The sequence below is a fragment of the Mustela putorius genome, unplaced genomic scaffold (assembly GCF_011764305.1).
Source record: "Mustela putorius furo isolate JIRA1106 unplaced genomic scaffold, ASM1176430v1.1 tig00004007_pilon_pilon_pilon, whole genome shotgun sequence".
Taxonomy (NCBI): domain Eukaryota; kingdom Metazoa; phylum Chordata; class Mammalia; order Carnivora; family Mustelidae; genus Mustela; species Mustela putorius.
In genome coordinates, this window is record NW_025422145.1 from 3,632,988 (window position 1) to 3,653,032 (window position 20,045).

The window sequence follows — 20,045 nt, forward strand, 5'->3', positions numbered from 1 at the left end:
AGAGACGTCCTTCTGGGGACATGTGCAAGATGGGCACGGGGAAACCAAAGCCCACAAGTCCTAAGCATCCGGAAGAAAACAGAACTGTCTGAGCCTACAGATGGAACAGGTTGAAGGTCTAGGCTGTGCTGAGCTTAACACAGGAGAGCTGCCTGCAAATGGGATGAAAATGAAAGTGGTAATAGTCTGGGGGCACCTGGATGACTCAGTCTGTATCTGCCTTTGGCTCATGTCATGATCCCAAGGTCCTGGGATCAACCCCCTCCCCCCCACACACACCCTCCATCAGGCTCCCTGCTCAGCAGGGAGTCTGTTTCTTCCTCTCCCTCTCCCCCTTCTCCCCAACTCTCTCTCTTTTTCTCTCAAATAAATAAATAGCAATCTTGTAAAAAAAAAGAAAAAAAAAGTGCTATCAGTGCAGATTTCTCAGCACCAGCAAAAAACAACAGATGAGAAATCCACAAACTACATAACTTCATCCAACTGAGTTTCTGCTGTGTGCTGGACACTTCAGATACAAATATATATAAGAAATATATCCTTCCCTCAGGAAGCCCACGATCTGGTAGGACACACAGATATACAAATAGATCATGGCCTCCCATTATGGAAAGTTCATAGCATCGTTGCCCGGCTGGCTCTGAGCCAGTGGGAAGTGCACCGTGTAACTTTGTATCACAAAGTCTTCTGCCAAAAATACATCCTCTTCTCTCTACCCCTTCCCACCCCAGCAACAGTTCGTGAAATTCCATCCAGAGATTTGTGCTAGCAATTAAAAAAAAAAAAAAAAAAACTCAGCTAGAAAGGCTCTCATCCACATTTCAGCAAATTAGTGTAATAAACGACGTCTCTACATCCCGCCGAAATCAGCCACATGAAGAGAATGGGAGTTTTGAGAGGCAAAGAGAGGAAATGAGAACTAATTTGGAAGACACAGCACTGTAGCCTGAGAGACTGTGGGTAAAGGGCACCTGGAGGAAAGAGAACAGCTCTGAAAAGAAATTGGGCAACGCAAGGTCTAAGTCTTGGGGCGCGCGAGAATCCATTAAGTTCCTAATACTTTCAGAAGATGAGCCTAATTGCAAGTAGAAGCTGCCTCCGAATGTTTGCTCATTTCAGAATTCTCCCAAAGAGGAGATCTCTGCCAACGACCCTCTAAAAAGCAAGGCTGCCACATCGCTTCAGTGCTCTGGTCCCTGTCATGGCCCTGATTCTCTCCTGGAGGGTTAGGGTGGCGGTCGTGGTTGGGGGCAGGGATCGAAGGTGTAGCCATTCGAAAGAATACGTGGATGAATTAAGATTCATGTAAGGAGGGGCGCCTGGGTGGCTCAGTGCGTTAAAGCCTCTGCGTTCGGCTCAGGTCATGATCCCAGGGTACTGGGATCGAGCCTCACATCAGGCGCTCTACTCAGCAGGGAGCCTGCTTCCCTCTCTCTCTCTCTCTCTCTGCTTGCCTCTCTGCCTACTTGTCTGTCAAATAAATAAATAAATAAAATCTTAAAAAAAAATTTTATGTAAGGAAAGACAGACTTAGGGAGGGGAAGGGAACTGGGAAAAGAAACGCTTTGAACTGACATACACCCAAAATGTCACTCAATTATTAATTACTCTCTTCTGTTCCCCTTGGTTGGCTACCGTTCACAGCTCTTCCTGTTACCTTTAAACTCCAAGCACACACTTGATCTTTGAACTCCAGATTTCCCCCTTCCACTTATTGGCCATTAACAGTATTAAAAGGAAAATTTCCAATTTTTTTTTTAAGTGGACTCCATGCCCAGCGTGGAGCCCAGTGCGGGGTTTGAACTCAGAACCCTGAGTCAAGACCTGAGCTGAGATCAAGAGTCAGATGCTTAACTGACTGAGCCAGCAAGCACCCCTTTCAATTGTTTTTAAATTGCATTTTCTGGGACACTTAGGTGGCTCAGTCGGTTGAGCATCTGCCTTCAGCGCAGGTCATGATCTCGGGGTCCTGGGATGGAGCCCTGCATTGGGCTCCCTGCTCAGTGGGAGTCTGCTTCTCCCTCTCCCTCTGCCCCTCCTCCCCGTTTGTGGTCTTTTGCTCACTCACTCTCAAAAGAAATAAATAAAACCTTAAAAAAAAATAAATTGCATTTTCTGTGATTTGGTTCCTTTAGGTTCCAAACATTATCAGTAAAGTAGATTGAAGGTAGCCAATGCAAAGTCTAAATCTTGAGACACAAAAATCTACTAACATTCTAATACTTTCAGAAGATGAATCTAATTTCCAAATGAAAGCTGCCTCCAGAATATGTTGCGTGTGTTCTGGATAGAATTTGTTTTGGCACATACTCTAGAAATTCACATAAAGTGCCACTGAATTAAAAGCAAATTGCCCACACAGGGAAAAAATATATATACATATATTTTTTTAAGATTTTACTTATTTATTTAACAGAGACACAGTGAGAGAGGCAACACAAGGATGGGGAGTAGGAGAGGGAGAAGCAGGCTTCTCATCGAGCAGGGAGCCCAATGTGGGGCTCCATCCCAGGACCCTGGGATCAGAACCTGAGCCGAAAGCAGATGCCCAATGAATGAGCCCCCCAGGTGCCCCAGGGAAAAGTATTTTTTGAGAGCTTCAAACAAAGTCTAAGGGATGACAATCCTTGGAAGAAGAACAGTAAACAAGTAAAGTATCAAGCAGTGATACGTGAGTTAGAAATTGTAGTTCTGGGTAATGTACCTCAATTGAAGAGACGACCTACCTTTAATTTGGTTGGTTGTGGTTAACACAGTTGATCTGGGGACCCTATTTAGATACAGCCTCAAACGGCAAAGTTAGATCTCTTTATCTACAGATTTTATTGTGAAAGAAATATATTTTTCTTCAATGTATTAAAGAACCAAAATTATAATTATTAATGAAGTCCTAGAATGTGAAAATGCTTCCCTCTTTGAACCCTATCTGTATTTATACCTTCTGGTCATGAAACAGTTTTTATTTTGGCCCCCAAAGCATCCATACAAAAGAGAAAAGGTTTTCATGAAGCATCCCCTCATTTGTATGAGCCTCCCCCCCAAGGCCAAATTCACTGACTGTATAGGGGGGTCAATAATTAATTACTTGGGGGGGCACTTGTATTGCTCAGTTAAGCATCTGACTCTTGATTTCAGCTGAGGTCATGATCTCAGGGTCCTGAGATCAAGCCCTGAGTCGGCTCAGTGCTCAGCACAGTCTGCTTGAGATTCTCTCTCCCTCTCTCCCTCTGCCCCTTCCCCACCCCCTTCTCTCAAACAAATAAATAAATCTTTAGGAAAAATAATCAATTACTTTGTCTACAGAATCACCTACTGCACAGATTCCAAGAAAAATATTTTTGCATGCTTCTTTCAAACTCAGTATCGGGACATTTTTAAACATACACAAACTCTCACATTCCCTAATTCTGTCTCCCCCAACCATGATATCGATAAAAGAGAATCACTTTTATTAATTCTCCTACAAATGAAAGACTGAAAAGCTGCAGGTGCTACATGATATTTAAACACAAGTAAGCTGGCTAGGACCATTTACATTACCCAAAGTTGAGGAACGAGTCGATGGAAATGTCCCGCTATGTTAGAACTTACAGGCCTTTTCTCGGCTTTCTCTTTCAGGATCTCATCTCCTCTCATCTGATCCTCCATCCCCATTCCAATTTACAGGCCTTTAGTCTTGTGACTTTCCATCCTTTCAGGACGCAGCTTAGGCATCTCCTCCAGGAAGCCTTCCTTGATTACCCAGGGCAGCATGATTTCAAAGTACCCACTGTTTATGCCAGTAACCTGCGGCTGGGTGGTGTTGCTTGGATAATATCCAAGCTTTCCATTGACCACTTGTCACAGGCACTGCTCAAGCACTGAATGATGGATTGAACTAAATGTCCTGAGAATTTGATTATCCATCTTTTTACTTCTAGTCCATAATTCTTAGAATAGACCATGATTCTTTCCACACAGTTATCATCATGGTTATGGTTACGATTATACTGGTGGATGATAACAATGGTCACATCCATTTGTGTGGACAGAAAGGTCTCCCTTCGACTGAGACATCGTTTCTGAGTTACCTAAGAGGCCCATTTCCGGGCCTGGAGATGGAAACCAGGTGTCCAATAAAATGGGATGGGGGCACTCTTAATTTTAATGGTAGCAGGGCCAAGGAGATAGCCTCCCTGGTGGTGGTGGTCAGTGGTGACAATCAGTGACAATCAGGGAGTCAGAAAAAAGGAATGCCGGGAGACGCTATTTGAGCCACAGGGTAGCTAGCCCAAAAGCCTGGACCTACGGCAGGATTTGTGATCCCTGAGTTCAAGCTAACTTACAAGAGGATCAGAATTCAGTATCCTATAAGCTTTTTTTTTTTTTAAAATATGCTTTTGAAACAGAGGATCTAGGGGAAGAGAGAAAAAAATAAAATAAGATGAAATCAGAGGGAGACATACCGAAAGAGACTCTGAATCATAGGAAACAAACTGGGGGTTGCTGGACAGGAGTGGGGTGAGAAGAGAGCTAACAGGTGATGGACATGAGCAGGGCACGTGATGGGATGAGCACTGGTGTCGTAAAAGACTGACGAATCACTGACCTCTACCTCTGAAACCAGTAATACATTCTATGTTCATTGATATTAAATTTTAAATTGAATTTAAAATTGAATTTAAATTTTTTAAAAAATGTTTAAAATTTTGTAAATGCTTTCGACATTTCACAGATTCCCCTTTCAAATTTCCCTTTTGTTTTCCACACATACTGGAAACTGAAAATCCAGTCTGTCTCCACTCTGTCAAGGACAATGAATAATGCGTTTTTCCCTTTGCCCGAGCAAGCACAGGGGCCAGAAGAACCTGCTTAAACAACACATAACCAAGTTAAAGACACTTAACAGAGTAGGAAAATCTGGAGGAAGGGTAGGGGCCACCTGCCCAGTGGCAAACCTGGGAAGGTTCAGAGTGTATTATACCAAGACTGGCAGCTTTTTAAAATAGACAAACATTGCGTTAGTTGGAATATCTTCCATTTCACCCACAAAAACAGAAAAGCACTATTGCATAAAAATCCTAAGTACATTACTTGCAGAAATGCGGAGAACACACGCTGTGCCTTCTCTACAGCATACAGCAGCACGGGTTTGGGTAGAGATGGATGAGGTGTGCTTGTTTATGAACAATAAGCCTACTTCCTCTCGACAATTTAAACAAGGTCTGTTTTCCCAATGACTTTGACACAAAATGCAAACACTGCTCTTCCATCCTAAAAGTAATATTGAAGCTCATCTAAGAAATTGCCAGTTAGTAATTTCGCATAGTTACTCAAGATGCAATTTCTTTTTTTTTTTTTTAAAGATTTTATTTATTTATTTGACAGAGAGAAATCACAAGTAGACGGAGAGGCAGGCAGAGAGAGAGAGGGGGAAGCAGGCTCCCTGCTGAGCAGAGAGCCCGATGCAGGACTCGATCCCAGGACCCTGAGATCATGACCTGAGCCGAAGGCAGCAGCTTAACCAACTGAGCCACCCATGCGCCCTCAAGATGCAATTTCTAATGAATTTCTAAACTTAAGAATTCGTCTTAAGTGTGATGGAACAGCTTTTCCGTTATATTAGCAACTTTCAAAACAGTGTAGGTAACAAATTATTTTAGAAGGTATCTAGAAATTTCCTTACTATTGTCCCAATAAGGTAATATAGGTTAATACCAATTAAATTCAAATAAATCATAGACATGAGATACTTAGAACCTACATTAATTTATATTACGAATTAGGTGCGTAAAAAATTGAAGGGTATGTTCTCAATTAATCTTAAATACAAATTTGCAAGATGAATGTATTATTAACATCCCAGTGCTTCCCACCTTAAAATTCGTACAAGACTTCACCGGAAGGGGCACCTGGGTGGATCAGTGGGTTAAGGCCTCTGCCTTCAGCTCAGGTCATTGTCTCAGCGTCCTGGGATTGAGTGTCCATCGGGCTCTCTGCTCAGCGGGGAGCCTGCTTCCTCCTCTCTCTCTGCCTGCCTCTCTGCCTACTTGTGATCTCTGTCTGTCAAATAAACAAAATCTTTGAAAAAAAAAAAAAAGACTTCACTGGAAGCAGCAGCATTTTGGTACAATTCTTAGGTGAAGTTTGCTGAAACTTCTTCAGATAGTCATATCACTTTTAGATCCACTGGTTTTGAGGTTAGACAAACTGAGTAAATCTGAAAGTCTGGATCCAGTTTGTCATGTCTAGCTTAAAGATTACTGATAACGATTTATTGGAAAGCATTGTTTGTTTGTTTGTTTGTTTTTTAAGTAGGCTCGGCACCCATCGTGGAGGCAGCTTGGGGCTCAAACTCATGACTGAGCGAGTAAGACCTGAGCCAAGATCAAGAAATGGATGCCCAACCACCTGAGCCACAGGTACTCCTGGAAAGCATTGATTTTTTTTTGTTTTTAAATATAATCTTAGTGTGAAATTTGGGGTAACTCTTTTCCCTGGAAATCTATGGAATAGAGTTTTTCTTTCCAGAGGAAGAAAAATTGCTCATTTTCATAAAAACTTCATTCAATATATGTCTTTAAGAAGCCAGAAATTTTGTAAATTTCTTATTGTCTAGAAAAATGGGGTCCTTCAGTCAACTGAATAGGCTCAAAATTAGAACACATTAACTAAAAAGCACTTAACTAAAAATTTACAAAAGTAGAAGATCTCTGAAAAATACATTCCATATGGGACACACCAATCAGATACCATTTTTTGACAGCATAAAATGCACTTACAGAACTGACCATCAGTATAACCATAAATTATTATATAAAGTATTTCGAGAGAAAAAAATTTGGTTATTTAGTCTTCTCTTCGATTGAGCTCTATGTAAATAGAAATATTCTCTAAGGACTACTTTTGGTATAAAAGTTAAACTGACCCAAAAGTATGTGTTGGGGGTGGGGGATAACCTGAGATTTTCGACGTTAAGTAAATGATCAAAACAGGTTCTTTAAATCAACCAGCATTAAAATATAAGCATAGAAATCGGAGCAACTGCAAAGTGCCACGACGTCACTGTTACCAATATTAACAAAAGAATTAGAGGAGTAAAAATATTAGAGAAGTGAGGCTTTCAGACCAAAATGGGGGGAAAAGAAAGGTTTGGATAAAATTTTAAGTACTCATGGATAATGAAACCATGGGGTCTATGTGAGAGTCAGTCTCCAAAATGGAGCAAGTAACTGGTAAGGAGACTCTGTTATCTGTAGGCGAGCCCCTGCACGGGCGGAAGGGGGGGAGGGAGGAGGAGAGAAAGATGGAAGAGAGAAGGAAGGAATGAAAGAAATCGGCATTGCTAGGGAATCCTTGGCTTCTCATTCCTTGGGGGACCTTTCAAGGGCACTGGCCTCCTTTACATGAAGGAAGGCAAAAGCCGACTTGAACGTGCCATCGCCACTCTGTTGTGAAAAGCAAAGGAAGGTGGCCCACAGAAAACCACAGAGTCCCGTGTAAGCCGTCCTCCAGTGAACAGGAACCAGGCCGAAGTTGGTCAGCTGCAACAGAAAGAAAGAGTGTTCTAGAGCTCCATGTCAACCTCTGCCATCAGTCTGCATTTTTTAAAATATTTTCTTTAAAAGATTTTATTTATTTGACAGGGAGAGAGGGCACACAAGCAGGGGGAGTGGGAAAGGGAGAAGCAGGCTTCCCACCAAGCAGAGAGCCCGATGCAGGGCTGGATCCCAGGACCCTGGGATTATGCCCTGAGCTGAAGACAGACACTTAATGACTGAGCCACCCAGGTGCCCCCAGTAATTAGCATTCCGAGTAGTTGGAAACTCACCTGCACAAAAGGCCAGTACATCAGACCGCTCTGGAATACAGAAAAACTCAGTTAGTATGCCTTTTAATCACAAAGAAGCAATGCAGAAGATTAAGAAATACCAGGCAGATAAAACCCGGAGGTGAGATTGTATTTCAGACTAAGCCGATTACATCAGACTCCTTAGAGTCCCTCCAGTAGGAGAGGGTGGGAGCAGTGCAAAGAGCTTGGAGGTGTGAGGCGATTATAGGAGTTCTAGTCACAGGTCCAGAATGAGAAGGCGTCCAGAATCAGCACCATTTCTGTTAAACTGCCGCTTTCAAAATAACAACATATATGTATACGTTAGCCCAGGCAAATGCTGCGGGAATATATTTATAAAAGGATCATCAGTCAAGTTTTAAATTTGTCATTCTTCATGGAATGATTTGTTAATAATGTGTTCTACTTGGGTGTCTGGGCGGTTCATCACTTAAGTGTCTGCCTTCGGCTCAGGTCACGATCTTGGGGTCCTGAGATCGAGCCCATCTCGGGGCTTCCTGCTCAGTGGGGAGCCTGGTTCTCCCTCCCCCTCCCCCTCCTCACTCTCTCCTCTCTCTCTCTCTCTGATAAATAAATAAAATCTTTTTTTTTAACGATTTTATTTATTTACTAAGAGAAAGAGTGAGAGAGAGAGCATGAGAGGGGAGAGGGTCAGAGAGAGAAGCAGACTCCCTGCTGAGCAGGGAGCCCAATGTGGGACTCGATTCTGGGACTGTAGGATCATGACCTGAGCCGAAGGCAGATCCTCAACCAACTGAGCCACCCAGGCGCCCTAAATAAAATCTTTTTAAAAAGCAATAATATCTTATACTATTTTAGGCAGTAAGAGCCATAGGTGACTATTTTATCTAAAATGTTTGATTTTTTGTTGTTGTTAAAAAAAGATTTAAGGCAAATAATATATTCTATTATTTCTTACTATAGAATAAATTTAACTGACATTCTTGTGTATTACAAAATGCCCCCCAAAAGGGAATGATTTGTTGTTGCTGCTGTTTTGTTGGTTCTTGTTGTTTGGGGGAGGGGGAACAGAACTGCATTCTTCAAAAATATTAGTGTTGTAATAGGTAAGAGAAGGCTGAGGAAACGTTCCCAATTAGTGGAGACTAAACAGGCCCAGCAACTAAACGCACTGTCTGACCCTAGATTGGATCCTGTACTAAATGGAAAAAGAGGGGCGCCTGGTGGCTCAGTGGGTTGAGCCTCTGCCTTCCGCTCGGGTCATGATCCCAGGGTCCTGGGATGGAGCCCCACATCGGGCTCTCTGCTCAGCGGGGAGCCTGCTCCCCTCCTCTCTCTCTGCCTGCCTCTGCCTGTTTGTGATCTCTGTCTGTCAAATAAATAAAAATTTTTTAAAAATCTCTAAAAGGAAAAAGAAATGCTATAAAGGCCATCAGATAGTCGACTGACAAAAATGGCAGAAGGAAGGTGAATGAGATAAAAGGCTCACTACCGTTGTTAAATGTACTGAAGTTGCTAACTCTGCTGGAGCTTCCTAGAGAACTATTTATTCTTAGAAAATCGATACTTAGAAAACAGATACGTAAATGTCCTAGGGTAAAGGGTAATTCTGTGTGCCACTTAGTCTCAAATGCTTCCGGGAAACAGACAGAAAGATGGATGGATATAGATGGATCCGGCCAGAAAGTAATAATGGGCAAAACGTTAACCATCAGTGACGATGGGTAAAGGGTATTCTTGGAACTATTCATGTTACTTTTCCATCGGTTTGAAATTATTTCCAAATTAAAGTTTTCAAAAACGATGAAAGAGATGAATGTAATTATCAGATAAGTTTCTTTCTAAGAGCCCCCCGGAGCCCCCCTACCCTAGCTTGTGGAAAGAGACAGAAATGGCATGTCATCTGCAAAACACAAAAACAAAACAAAACAAAACAAAAAACCCCCCCACCAAATCAACCAAAATCTCAAATAGTACCTACATGTCAGCAACAAAGAAACTAGGCAGTGTCCTTTCTACCTTCATCCTAAGAATGTGGATTGGGCAGGGGGTTGACTCCTTTGCCACCAAAAAAAAACCCAAAACAAAACAGTTCTCCTCTTACTCACATATCCTTTGGGCTACAAGAAAGCCTTTAGTGACATTATTTTTGGATGCTTCTTGTCTTCTGACTCCTACCATTCGTGCTCTTGGTTTCATTGATCAAGTTGACTTGAGAGCCTAGTTTTAACCCATCTTCTCCCGTATCTAACATCCCTAGCTCTGGGTTCTCCTCTGTGCACCTGGAAATCTCCATTGCATATTCTTTTTTTTTTTTTTAGATTTATTTATTTATTTGAGAGGAACACAAGCAAGAGGGAGCAGCCGGCAAAAGGAGAGGGAGAAGCAGACTCCACTGAGCAGGGAGCCCGATGTGGGACTCGATCCCAGGATCCTGAGATTATGACCTGACCCAAAAGGCAGATGCTTAATCGATTGAGCCACCCAGGTGGCCCTCCTAGAATTCAGCATTTCTCAAACTGAAATGATCTATCTTTCTTTTTCCAATTGGCTCACTATGTCCTCTCTCAAGTATTGAGTCACCACTCATGGAGTGACTCAAGCCAGAAACCTGTGGGTCATCCTCGATGGTCCTTGCCCATTACCCCGACCACCATTCACCCAGAGCTACCAATTCTGCCTCCTCAATAGCTCTCCGGTCATCCCTATTCCCATTCCCTGTGTCTTATGTGAACTTGGTTACCATAACATTCCAGCTGGTTTCTCTTGCCACTATTGCCAACATCCAGGATCCTTGGCATGACATTCAACACCCAACAAAGTGGGCCTGTGTGTCTTCATTAAAGGAGGAGAATTTGAAGCATCTGCCAATCCCCGTTTAAAGCCTCTTTCTTCCCCAATTCTGCTCGCTTGCTCTTTTCTTAAATGTTAAATGTATACACCTCCACAGGATCCATGACCTAGTGGGAAAACACGTTCCTTTTTCCAAAATAGAGCCAAAGAAAATCGCATTCGGATGATGCAACAGGCTCATAATTTCTGCCCCAGGAGAAGTAACAAGTTCTGAATACTCTTTCCCCTTAAAAGGAAGAACAGGACCATCCCTGAGCATGTGGCCGCCACACTCCCTGTCATCTCCCTGCAACCATCAAGCGACAATGGTGATGCTGGGGCTCAGTGTCAACAGAAAATTCCAGAAGGAGTAAGGCAATAGCAGGTGGGCTTGGCACGGCTTCTGATAGGGAATTAAGTACATGCAAAGCCCAAGGCCAGTCTGTATATTCTACAATCCTGAAACTTCACTTCATTGGGATTAGTAAAAATCAAGCTTCCTGTTGGCGAGAGATGGAAGGCATCCCTGCTTTTGGCAGGCCTCACGGATACTGCTCAATAAATATTCATTGAGTAAGGTAATAAATATTTGTTGGACTGGGGTGTGAATATTTGCCCTGAGCAAACAGTACAACAGGCAACTTGCTTTAAGTCTAGAAGTAATCTTGGGGAACGGTATCCTTCACAAGGACTCAGCAGAATGGACACCTGGGAACATTGGCCCCGGAACGATTCCATTCATCACTCACATTCTGCTTTTCCTATTTTGCAATAGCCTCTTTGGCTCCAAAATTCACTAAATAAACTGTAGTCACTAACAAGAGTAAATTTAAAAAACAGGAATCTTCGTGAACATTGACCAAAACTCAGAGACACCCGTGTCTCTCCTAACTTAGAGACACTCTTAAAGCTTCTTCTCATTTCTCTCTCCAAACAAATTTAAGATCTCTCTGTCAAAATACTATACCCTTGTGCCAACCAATTAGAACCCTTAAGAATAGTTCTTAAAAGGCATCTGGGTGGCTCAGCTGGTTAAGCGACTGCCTTTGGCTCAGGTCGTGATCCTGAAGTCCCAGGATTGAGTCCCACATTGGGCTCCCGGCTCAGCAGGGAGTCTGCTTCCCCCTCTCTCCTGCTCTCTCTCTCTCAAATAAATAAAATCTTCAAAAAAAAAATTAGTTTTCTTAAAATGTATCTAATGTTACAAATATACTAAAAGATTTTGGTTGCCTTTCCAAAGTCTGTCTTACCTTGTACGTATTCCAGAATTTCTGTTTCAGGTCCAAAAATATGTCATCCTTTTCTTGGAGAATACTCATACCTATTTGTAAAAACACACACCACCGGAAATTTGCAAGACTCAGTAGAAAGAAAACTGTAACAGTTCAAGTTTTCTCTTCTCATATGCGAAGTACCCACAGTACCTCTGGATCATTATGTCCCTTCTGACCTGACATTGACAACAACATGACCTCCATTCTAAATGAGATCAATCTTTTTAAAAAATAAGTAGAATTTAAAAAATAAAACTAGATAAATCTTAAAGGAATGATAAATATGAAGTGAAAATAGCAGGGTACCAAAGAGACAGCAGAAAGATCTGTATTTATATATAAATGAGTTATATATAAATTGTAAGAGAATTCACAGTGTTCAGATAGCAGGACGATCAGTGACTTTTCTCCTCTGTCTTCCAAACTTTTTGTAAAATGTTTAACATTTTAAAAATTTAGGGTGCCTGGTTGGTTGGTTAAGCATCTGCCTTCTGCTTGGGTCATGATCCCAAGGTCCTGGAAAGGAGCCCCACATGGGGGCTCCCTGCTCATTGGGGAGTCTGCTTCTCCCTTTCCCTCTGCCCCTCTCCCTGGCTTGTGCTCTAGCTCCCACTCATATGCATGCTCTCTCTCTCTCTCTCTCTCAAATGAATAAAATCTCTCTCTCTCTCTCAAATGAATAAAATCTTTAAATAAATAAATTTCTAAAAATTTAATTTCCTTCTTAAAAAAAAAAAAAAGGCTGATGGATCTTGGGTATTTTGGCAACTACCAAGTTCCCATCAGCCTTCTAATCAGAATGTGAAAGCAGAACACGAATTCAGCCTTTCTAAAAACGTCCTGAAAACTTTGTATGTTCAACAACCCTGAGAAGAAATTCAGGGAGCAAAGACAAAAATCCTCCTATTTTAGAAAGGAGTAAAAATAAAAGTGCTTTAAAAAGTCTCCTTCAAAATCCGATTAGGAGGAAGGGGAAATGAGTGGGGTTTTTTTAGTCAATTGCAAGAGCTTCTTAGAACAGGATTTATAATACCCATGCCCAAATTGGTAGTATCAGGTTCCACTAAATAATAATTAATAAGCACTAAGCACTTTTTATGCCTTATTTCATTGGACACCTGCCCCTCCCACCCACCTAAACAATCCACTGAGGCTGGGAGTTACAGAGGCAGAAAAGAAGCTCAGGGAGGTTACTACGGGACCAAGTCCAAGTCCAACCGAGGTGTGGATTCCAGGCCAGACCTCTCCATCACAATCCGAGCTCCCCAAGGTGGCTCCAGCACAAAGGATCACCTGATATAGGCAATTTCCAAGTCGGAAATGCCTTGAACAAACATCCACCCGACCCCACCCCCCTTCGCTTTGACACGAAGAGAGGGAAGGAAATTGGGCCAGAAATCTACAAAGCAAAGCAAAGCAGCCATCTGGGTCGGAATCCGAGTCAGGAGCCTCAGATTTAAATCACCGGCCTCCTGGGGCCCCTTCCGGGCTTCAGACATAACAACACTCAAGACCGAGATCTGGATTCTGTTGTCTTCCGGCAAGTCGGTTAACCTCCTTGGAGACTCAGTTTCCTTCTCTGTAACACGGCAAGAACAAAGAGGATCTGCCTCCTGGGTTGTTTGAGTTCCTAAAGGCCCAGCCCTAGGTCCCAACTCCTTCCCTAGGGTTCAAGGTAATTGTAGTGAGGGACCTGAGGAGCCCCTCTGCAGATGTGGCCTGGAAGTCACACCGTGGGACCAGGCACCCAGCAGCGCCCCCTCCCTGGGTCCTGGATGTCGCTGCCCCCACGGACCCCATCGGCCCTGCGGTTGGCTGAGACTCCCAGGTCCTTCATGCTTCCTCTGGGCTTTGTGAGAAAAGGAACCAGACCTGGCTCCCCAAAATAAGATCCAAAGGGCAGGGTCGGTCTCTTCAAGACACTGATGTGACTCCCATGACCTGGTTTAGAAGGCATTAGCAGCTACTGCAAAGAAGACCTTCTTGGGTCTCTAGACCTTCTCTATCCCTAAATGCCAGGCCCAGGACCCTTGGCTTTTCTTGGGGAATTGGTGACAGCCCCCACCCCCTCCCTTGCAGGCTATTGAAAATGCTAGAGAGGGTGGAGGCCACAGAAACCCGCCCACTGTTTCTGGTATTTAAGGCCCTAAGGAGGATTCCCAAAGTCTGGCCTTTGGCCCCAGGGCGATTTTCTGAGGTGGGGCCTCCCAGGACTTTCACAGGCAGAGAGCTCTCCAAGGCAGGGTCCGAGGTCCACTCACATTTTCTTGGATTTTCACAGAGGGACAGAACCCCAAAGGAAAATCTTGTTACCAAAGCAGGACTAAGGCCTTGAGCATGAAGTTTCTGGGGGGAATCTGTTACTACCTCAGGTTCCACCTGCTCTGCTCCCATGGTCTTGAGGCCCCTTGCATTTGCTTGGTGTGTTGAAAAGGAGTGTCTGTCAGGGGAAAGGAGGGCCATAGTCCCTGGAGGGGATTTTCTTTGGAGCAGGACAGCCCGGTCCCACGACTGGGTCACAGCTGTGGCAGCCGCCATGGCCACAGGCTGTGATTGCCTCGACATTCATGTGGACCTTTTCCAGGAGGAAATGGAACCCCAGTCCTGCCTCCCTCCAGTTTTAGGCGATGCCCCCGGCCCCCCTGAAAGCTTTATACTCAACCCTAGAGTCCCAGCTGCAATCCGGGACCCTAACCCCTTCACTCCCCAGGGGCACCACCTCTCAACTTCTCCCACTTTATCTCTGGTTCCCAGACTTAGCTCTGGAACCTCAACCCTGGCCCTCTCAGGAAACATCCTGAAATTTTGCCTCCACCTCCGCCCCCAACGGCCTCCAGCCCTAGTCGATCCCAGAGCCCCCGGCTCCCGCTCCATCCCAGTCCCCTGCCGCCCCCAGCCCTGGGCCCCGCCAGCCCCGGCCTCCAGTCCACCCAACCTTGGATCCTTTGCTCCCCTACCCCCGGCGGATCTCGCCCTGGCCCCTAATCCCCATCCCAGCCCCTCACCGGCATAGAAGGCCGAGACGGCCACGGGCCCGCCGATCGCCTGGTCGCACAGCACCTTGGCCAGCACGGTGCGCGGCGCACGGCCCGGCAGCGCGCGCTCCAGCAGGCGCAGCCACACGTAGTTGAAGTTGGCGTGGAAGGTCACGGCCACGGTGGCCACGCGCCGCGTCTGCTGCCAGTCGGCCGGACCGCCCCGTAGCCGCTGCTGCAGCGCGTCGCCGGCGGAGAAGAGCGCCGCGTAGAGCAGCACGTTCGTGGGCCACGGGTAGCGCCGGACCGCGCGCAGCATCGCGGGCCACCAAGCCGCCATGCCCGCGCGGGGGGCGCCCGCCAGCGACCGCCGCGCCGGCTCCCTGGGCCACGCCCGCCCGCCGGCCCTGCCCTCCGCGCCGCCTCCGCCACCTGCACCTGTCTTCCCAGATGCTCCCGAGCCATTGGGCGCCCCGAGCACACCCAACCCGCGCCGTCCAATCCCCTGGCCACTAGCCATTGTGGGGCTGAGCTTTAAAAACGCGGCCGGTCCACGGAATGCATGATCTATTTGCATGAAATGTCCCGAATAGGCTAATGCTTAGCGACAGAAAATACACCCGTGGTTGTCAGAGAGTGGGCGGGTGTGCGGTTCTTTGGGGGGTGAAGTGTATGGTATATTAATTATATCTTTAAAAAAAAAAAAGGTTGAACGAGATGGGAAGAAAAGTGCGAAAGAAGGGATACCAAAATCCAGTTACCCAGAGGACGGTGTATGTTAAATGTTTATATGCAAAGAATTCATGCTTCCAACGCACGCAGTCCGGTGTCCTGTCACTTAGGAGAAAAATCCGGAACCCGAAATATGAAGCCTTTCGTGAATGGGAAGGGAGGCTGGAGGGACCTAATGCCTTCTCTTCAGTGCGTGACTCACTGAATATTGCCTCGCAAAACATGCTGAGCTCCTAGGCAGTGTTCCAAAAGCGGGGGGGGGGGGTGTCCAATGGGGACCTCAAGGTACCATCTCTGACCCCAAGGAACTCAGTACTCCTTGCTTTTTCTTCCTTCCCTGACGCCTCCAAACCTATTCTCTTTCTCTCTCTCCCTTCTACCCATTTTATTCCTATTTTATTTCATTTTAATTTTTAAAAAAGATTTATTTTATTGGAAAGAAAGCACGCGTGAGCGGAGGGAAGGGGCAGATGGAGAGGGAAAGCATCAGGCGCCCCTCATTTGAATTTGTTTTAATTTTAACTTTTCATTTCGAAATTATTCCAGACTTAGAAAAAAGTTGCAAAAATAGTACAGAGTTCCCATATAGGCATCACCCAAGCTTCCCTAAATACTGACATCTTGCGTAACCATAGTACCATGATCAAAACCAGAAAATAATCGCTGATGTAATACTGTTACCTGATCTACAGACCTCATTCAAATCAATGCCAGTTGTCCCACTAAAGTTCTTTCTCCAGGTATCCAAGCCCGGATCTCTCTGCATTGCATTGCATTGTTACTATCACTCTGGGGGACTGATGGGTTGTTTTGAATACTTCCTCCACTTGTCCACCTTTTTTTTTTTTTTTTTTTTTTTTAAAGATTTTATTTATTTATTTGAGAGAGAGACAGTGAGAGAAAGCATGAGCAAGGAGAAGGTCAGAGGGAGAAGCGGACTCCCCGTGGAGCTGGGAGCCCGATGCGGGACTCGATCCCGGGACTCTGGGATCATGACCTGAGCCGAAGGCAGTCGTCCAACCAACTGAGCCACCCAGGCGTCCCTCCACTTGTCCACCTTATTGTTGTGGGCTGAATTGGGTATATTGGAGCCCTAACCCTCAGTATCTCAGAATGTGATGGTTTTGCAGATAGAGCCTTTAAAAGAGGTAACTGAGGGTGTCTGGGTGGCTCAGTGGGTTAAGGCCTCTGCCTTCGGCTCAGGTCAGGATCCCAGGGTCCTGGGATCCAGCCCCCCCCCCCCGCCCCGCATCGGCTCTCTGCTCAGCAGGGATCCTGCTTCTCCCCACGCCCCACCGTCTGCCTCTCTGCCTACTTATGATCTTTGTCAAGTAAATAAATAAAATCTTAAAAAAAAAAAAGAGGTAATTGAGTGAAGAATGAGACCCTAGTCCGATCTGACTGATGTCCTCATAAGAAGAAGAAATGTGTACACAGAGACACACCAGGACAGTGCACGCACAGAGGAAACACAATGGGGGAACCCTGTGAGAGAAGGAATCCACCTGCCAGCCAAGGGGAGAGGCTTCCGGAGAACCCAGCCCAGCTGGCACCTTGACTATGGACTTCAAACCTCCTGACCTGTGAGAAAAATAATTTTATTTTTTAACCCACCTACCTGGTCTGTGGTATTTTGTTCTGGCAGCCCTGGTTGGCTAATACACCCATTCTCTTCAATATTTAGGAATCTGCCAATTTCTGTGTTCTTTGACCCTTTCTGTTTGCTCAAAGTCAGCAGCCAGGCCGCCCCCCCACCCCCATTCTGCTGTCGCACAATCATTTCTGACTCTGACCTGCCTGTCTCTCTCTTAGAAGGACCCTTGTGATTCCATTCAGCCGATCTGGGTTACCCAGGATAATCTCCGTATCTCAAGATCCTTACCTCAAGGGTCATCTACGAAGTCCCTTTTGCTGTGTAAAATAAAGTGTTTCTGGGGATTCGGGCGTGGACATCTTTAGAGGGCCATTATTCGGCCTACTGTACCCCCTTATCATGTTTTCCTTCTCTGTAAACCCTCTGATCGCTTCTGACAGCCATTGATTATGTTAGCTGAAATGAAATTGCCCGTTTTCTCTGTTGCCCCGGCACTTTTTCATTCAGTCAGTCAATAGATCAATATTCTCGAGCACTATGATATGCCAAGCATATGCAAACTATGCACTTGTGGCAAGGATTTGTATTCACAATGCCTTTTAAAAAAATCTGATTGCCCAGAGAAAGACAGTTCTCATAGGGTCTCTCTGATTGGAGGAATTTGAGTGGCAGGGCAGGGGATCGTGGGGGGTAGGTTTGGAAAAAATGAAACAAGATGGGATCGGGAGGGAGACAAACCATAAGAGACTCTTAATCTCAGGAAACAAACTGCGGTTTGCTGGGGGGGGGTGGCCGGAGAGGGAGAGGGTGTCTGGGTTATGGACATTTGGGAGGGTATGTGCTATGGTGAGTGCTGTGAATTGTGTAAGCCTGATGACTCACAGACCTGTACCCCTGAAACAAATAATACATTATATGTTAATTAAAAAACAAAAACCTGGGGTGCCTGGGTTGCTCAGTGGGTTAAAAACCCTCTGCCTTCGGCTCAGGTCATGATCCCAGGGTCCTGGGATCGAGCCCCGCATCAGGATCTCTGGGCAGGGAGCCTGCCTCTCTCTCTTTCTCTCTCTCTCTCTGCTATTTGTCAATAAATAAATAAAATCTAGGGAAAAAAAAAAAAAAGCCTGATAGCTGCCTAGAAGAAATTGTGGCCTTTGTTATGAGAAAAAGAAAAAGAAAATTTCCCTGATGGTTCCTACACCATTCCCTTGACCAAATTTGTTAGAATACTAGAGCAAGGTTGGAGACCGGAAGCAGGAAAGTGGGGTGGGGAGCGATTAGGGCAGTGGTCAAGTGAAATACAGGAGACCCAGTTAACTTTAAATTATCAGATGAACAATGCATACGTTTTTCAGTATAAGTATACCCCATGCAATATTTGGGCTAGGCTTATCCTAAAAAATTTTCACTGCTCATCTGAAATTCAAAGTGGACGGAGCACTCTCTGTTTTATAAGCTTACTTTGCTAAATCTGGCACCCCAGAGCATGGTGCCGACAATCCTGGGGAACCCACACCTGGGTCTGTTACCTTCAAAGCATCCAATGCATCAACCCATTCATTCCTAGAAACCCAGGGAGGGAGGGGGACATGCCAACCATCTGCAGGGACATAGACCCTCCAAAATCTATGGTCGTCTTTATCAAGCAGCTCAACGTATTTGCTTAATGGGAGTTGAAAGAAAGAGAAATAAATACTGAGAAGCTGAGATGGTTTTACATGGGTTGTGATATACTTGTCTCTTCTTAAAAACAATAAAAAATCTGATTATTAAGGACAAGTTATTGCTCAAGCAAATGCTGAAGGACTTGCATAGCCTTCAAACAGGAGGAGATGCTCTAAGATAAATTAATTCATTACATCGGTGCTTCATCATCTGGGCCCGCTGTGATTCAGAGCCCTCCGGCAATAACGAGGCAACGCATTCCATGTGACATTAATATCCCTGAACAGTGGGCGATAGCTGGAGAACACAGCACTCTGTGAAAATGTAAGAGAGGAATTTTTCGAGGAGGCCTTTCAGCAGGGAGTAAGCTCTGATGTGGGAGCTGAGTCTCAATGAACGACTATGGATCACATTAAAAATACATTAGGATGATTATAGTGAATCTTATTGTAAACTTTTTTTTTAAAGATGTTATTTATTTATTTAACAGAGAAAGAGAGAGACAAGCAGCAGAAGCAGGAGAGGGATAAGCAGGTTTCCCGCGGAGCAGGGAGCCTGATGTGGGGCTCGATCCCAGGACACAGGGATCATGACCTGAGCCGAAGGCAGACGGTTAATGACTGAGCCACCCAGGCACCCCTACAATGAAGCTTATTGTAATAGTGGTTATTTCCTATTATTTAAGTGAGGGGAATTCGTGAGAACTACCCTGTGGGCCACAGTGTCTAAAATCTTCGATCTCCTCTTTAAGATTTCTCTGAAGTTTCTATTAACAAACAGAAGGCTTCTGTGCTTAAAAGGCTGCAAGACAGGGCTGTTTTCCAAAAAACGGAGAAAGCAGTCAGTCAAAGCTAACCCTCAAAAGTAAAAAAGAAAAGAGAGGGCATCTGGGTGGCTCAGTTGGTTAAGCGTCTGCCTTTAGCTCAAGTCATGATCCTGGGTCCTCGGATCGGATCAAGTTCTGTATTGGACTCTCGGCTCCGCGGGGAGTCTGCCTCTCCTTTAAGCCCTCCCCCTGCTCGTGCTCTGTCTCTCTCTCAAATAAATACATAAAATCTTTTTAAAAATTTATTTTTATTTGGATGGGCAATGGGGTTGAAATGATGAAGGTAAGAGTGAGGCACCGCCGTGACTTTACTCCCTGTCTGAACATGCACTCAGAGATAAAGGACAGGTGCTCC

At 45.0% G+C, this 20,045-nt stretch overlaps 1 protein-coding gene across 2 annotated transcripts; it reads right to left on the reverse strand.

Annotated features, from left to right (window-relative positions):
- Positions 1 to 6,013: 6,013 nt before the first annotated feature.
- MPV17L (MPV17 mitochondrial inner membrane protein like) lies at positions 6,014 to 15,393 on the reverse strand. Of its 2 annotated transcripts, XM_004750336.3 has the most exons (4): positions 14,904 to 15,263; positions 11,875 to 11,945; positions 7,811 to 7,840; positions 6,014 to 7,523 (listed from the first exon to the last, which is right to left on the reverse strand). In XM_004750336.3, the coding sequence occupies exons 1-4, from the start codon at positions 15,211 to 15,213 to the stop codon at positions 7,344 to 7,346; spliced, it is 591 nt and encodes a 196-aa protein (XP_004750393.2). In that variant the 5' UTR covers positions 15,214 to 15,263; the 3' UTR covers positions 6,014 to 7,343. The 2 variants fall into 2 exon arrangements, with proteins under 2 accessions (XP_004750393.2, XP_044928079.1); XM_045072144.1 differs by lacking the exon at positions 11,875 to 11,945 and having other exon boundaries at positions 14,904 to 15,393.
- Positions 15,394 to 20,045: the final 4,652 nt, after the last annotated feature.